The sequence below is a fragment of the Galeopterus variegatus genome, unplaced genomic scaffold, assembly GCF_000696425.1.
Source record: "Galeopterus variegatus unplaced genomic scaffold, G_variegatus-3.0.2 Scaffold11922, whole genome shotgun sequence".
In the NCBI taxonomy this organism is placed as follows: domain Eukaryota; kingdom Metazoa; phylum Chordata; class Mammalia; order Dermoptera; family Cynocephalidae; genus Galeopterus; species Galeopterus variegatus.
Window position 1 is genome coordinate 13093 of NW_007738033.1, and position 3075 is coordinate 16167.

The following is a 3075-nucleotide window of genomic DNA, read 5'->3' on the forward strand; positions in this document are numbered from 1 at the left end:
GAACAGAGAAACTTGTACAGGGATGTGATGCTAGAGAACTTCAGCAACCTGTTCTCAGTGGGTAAGGAAGGCTTCCCAGGCAGGGCGACTCGAAATCTGAAGTCCGAAATACACAAGCACCCCCTGTGTGGCTAAACAGGTTTGGCCCTGAGGTTCTCTTTACTTTGGATACATTTTGGTTGATCTAGGATTACGGCAAAGCAAGTGAGGTGTGCGAGTGCTAAATTTAAGGAGCCCTGACTTTCAGGGTCATGCAGGTGCTCTGTGAATGAGGCCATTTTTAAGTTTTTCAGGCTACACATCTCTTCCTTCACCTAGTCCTGGCCTTTGCTTCTGCAAAACTTCATCCTCCAAGAAGAAAAAGCATTTCTTTGTTGGGTTTGATTTGACTGCTCATGTGCAGCCCTTGAAGCTGTACCTTCTCTGTCCATCCACAGTACTGTCTTCAACCAATGGCACACACTCGTACAAAACACTCACACCCAAACAATCACATACTCACACAAATGCCCACGTGCAAACTCTCACATGCTCATGAACAAACACCCGTGTGCAAACATTCACACACACAAACACCCACACACATACCCACAAACACTCACAAGAAAACACACACAAAATCATTCACACACTCACAACCAAACACTCATACACAAACACCCACATAAAAACAAATACAAACACCAAACCCTATGTGATCTTGAGGTTAGAAGAAGATGCTGATCCACGGGTGGTGGAAGAAGTGCTGAGGAACAGCAGTCCAGGCACATAACCAGGAGACCACCTGTGGGCCAAAGTCCCACGGAAGCCAATTTTTTTAACAAAATCATGGCAAAATTTGGCACTGAGTGGGGCCAGTTGTGACCATTGTGACTTCCTCAGAGAGCTGCGAGAAATCTCCAGGTATCTTTTTCCACTCTGCAGTGTTCTTTATATTTTTACCTGAATGTTGCATTGTAGGTAAACTCTGTTCCTTGTCTCGCCCTCACTAGTATCCTTGGGCTCTCCCCTGCACCCTGTCGGTTAAGTCATTTGTTCAGTTCTTTGAAGACAGATCAGCAACATTCCAATAGCGTTGGCTCATTTCCCCCCCCCCCCATTTTCATTTCTCCTCTGGGTGCAAACTCTGACATTCCCAGACTCCCGTCAGGGTCTCTCCATTATCTTGGCCTTGACACTTAAACAAACCCCATTCTCTCTACCCAAAGCTGCTGACCGGGATGTGAGGACTGGCTCCTGGCTCTTCCCCTTCGTGTTACTGAGCTCTTTTCCTGCTGCGCTGAGTCTGAGAGGACCTGGTGCTACCCTGTTGCTCCAGGCAGGTTGGGCTACATTATTTGTGGAACCCAGTACAAATTTAAAATGTGGGGTCCCTTTTCAAAAAGGAGGAAAACCCTTTTTCCTTTCTTCCATTATATCTCTCTCTGTATCCTGTCTCTCTGTCTCTCTCCCCTCCTCCCTGTCATTGTATTTTCTACTTGATATTTAATGATGTGCTCCCTAAATAGGGGATACTTGCAGGAGGACTGCAAAGCCTCACAGGCACCCCAAAACCTCCCCAAATCTCATGCTGTCCCACTCTGTCTCTCCGTAAATACGAATATCCATGCTGTATATGCTTCTCACCCGTTAGCCACTTAGTAGCTGTCTTGATTATTAGATTGACTGTCTCGGTATCAAAGTGCTTGTGTTCAAGTAACCCTTATTTTATTTATTTATTTATTTATTTACCTAATAATGGCCCAAAGTGCAAGAGTGGTGTTGTTAGCAATTTGGATATGCCAAAGAGAAACTTTAAAGCACTTCCTCTAAGTGAAAAGATGGAAGTTCTTGACCTTTATAATAAGGAAAGAAAAAAGTTTGTGTGCTGAGGTTGCTAAGATCTACAGTAAGGATGAATCTTCTATCTGTGAAATTGCAAAGAAGGAAATAGAAATTTGTGCTAGTTTCTGCTGTTGCATCTCAAACAACAGAAGTTGCAAACAGTGTGTAATAAGTGCTTAGTCAATATGGAGAAGCGATTAAATTCGTGGGTGGAGTACATGAACAGAAACATGTTTTAATTACTGGCAACCAGGTTCAGTACTATTCACAGTTTCAGGCATCCAGTGAGGGTCTTGAAATGTGTCCCCGCGGATAAGGCGAGACTACTGTACTAGTTTTTTGGCGGGGGCAGGGGGCACCTGGCTGGTACAAGAATCCAAACCTATGACCTTGGCATTATAAGGCTTCTCTGCCTAATATTAATCTATAGACATCATTCAAATTTCACCAGTTGTCCCAGTAATGAATGCACTTTATAGCACACAAAAAATGTCTGGTCCAAAATTCTGCAAGTTGCAAAGTCAGAGCAGAGGCTATGTGCGTGCATGGTTTAAGGTAATTTGAAGCTTCAAGACTATTTATAAATGAAATAGAGTTTTAAGAAATTTAATGTGGTTTTGGATACAGGGGACCAACAGAAAGGGAAAGAGTCAATAAGTGGATCATTAAATAAGGATTGTTTCACAGATGTCTCACCATGAACACTTTTGACTCAAATGGACTAAGTGAAATGTGGTATTATTTGTGATAGCTTCAAAGAACATTTGTTCACCTAGAACTCTTCTCCAGTTAATTTTATATGCTAATTCCTTCAACTCATTCATCACCAGTTTATTGCTTACTTTAGTTTTTAAAATTCATCTTTGCATGTTCAGAGTCATTTGTACCCATACGTGTAAGTTTCCCACCCACAATTTCTTCAGTAATAATTTTATTCTTAGAGCCCCTGGCCATGGGATTTCTTTTATAGTTGGCCATGTTGAGGAAACACAAAATCTGGGCCCCAAAGAACAAGCCAATTTGTAAATATAGAATTATTCATAAAAGGTTATTATTGAGAAAATATAAGAATGTGTGTACTGCAAATAACCCACAAATGACTAAAAAGCCATAGTGGTTGTTGAGCTCCATCTATCTGAAATTAAAGCTACACTTGTCATACAGCATCCTACTTTTGGTGAACAGTCAGCTGTTATTTAATTTGTGTTGGTTGTTATGTTAAGCTTACTCTGATGTCCTTTTTTTTTTTTT

At 41.6% G+C, this 3075-nt stretch overlaps 1 protein-coding gene across 1 annotated transcript in view; it reads left to right on the forward strand.

Annotated features, from left to right (window-relative positions):
* The window catches only part of ZIM3 (zinc finger, imprinted 3), a gene marked incomplete at its 5' end in the record, with an annotated part of 6068 nt that overhangs the window by 762 nt on the left and 2231 nt on the right, over positions 1–3075 (forward strand). The window contains 2 exons of the mRNA XM_008594936.1: positions 1–65; positions 673–742. The exon at positions 1–65 is cut by the window's left edge and continues 1 nt beyond it. Coding sequence (XP_008593158.1) covers positions 1–65; positions 673–742 — 135 coding nt within the window. The remainder of the gene's footprint in view (positions 66–672; positions 743–3075) is intronic.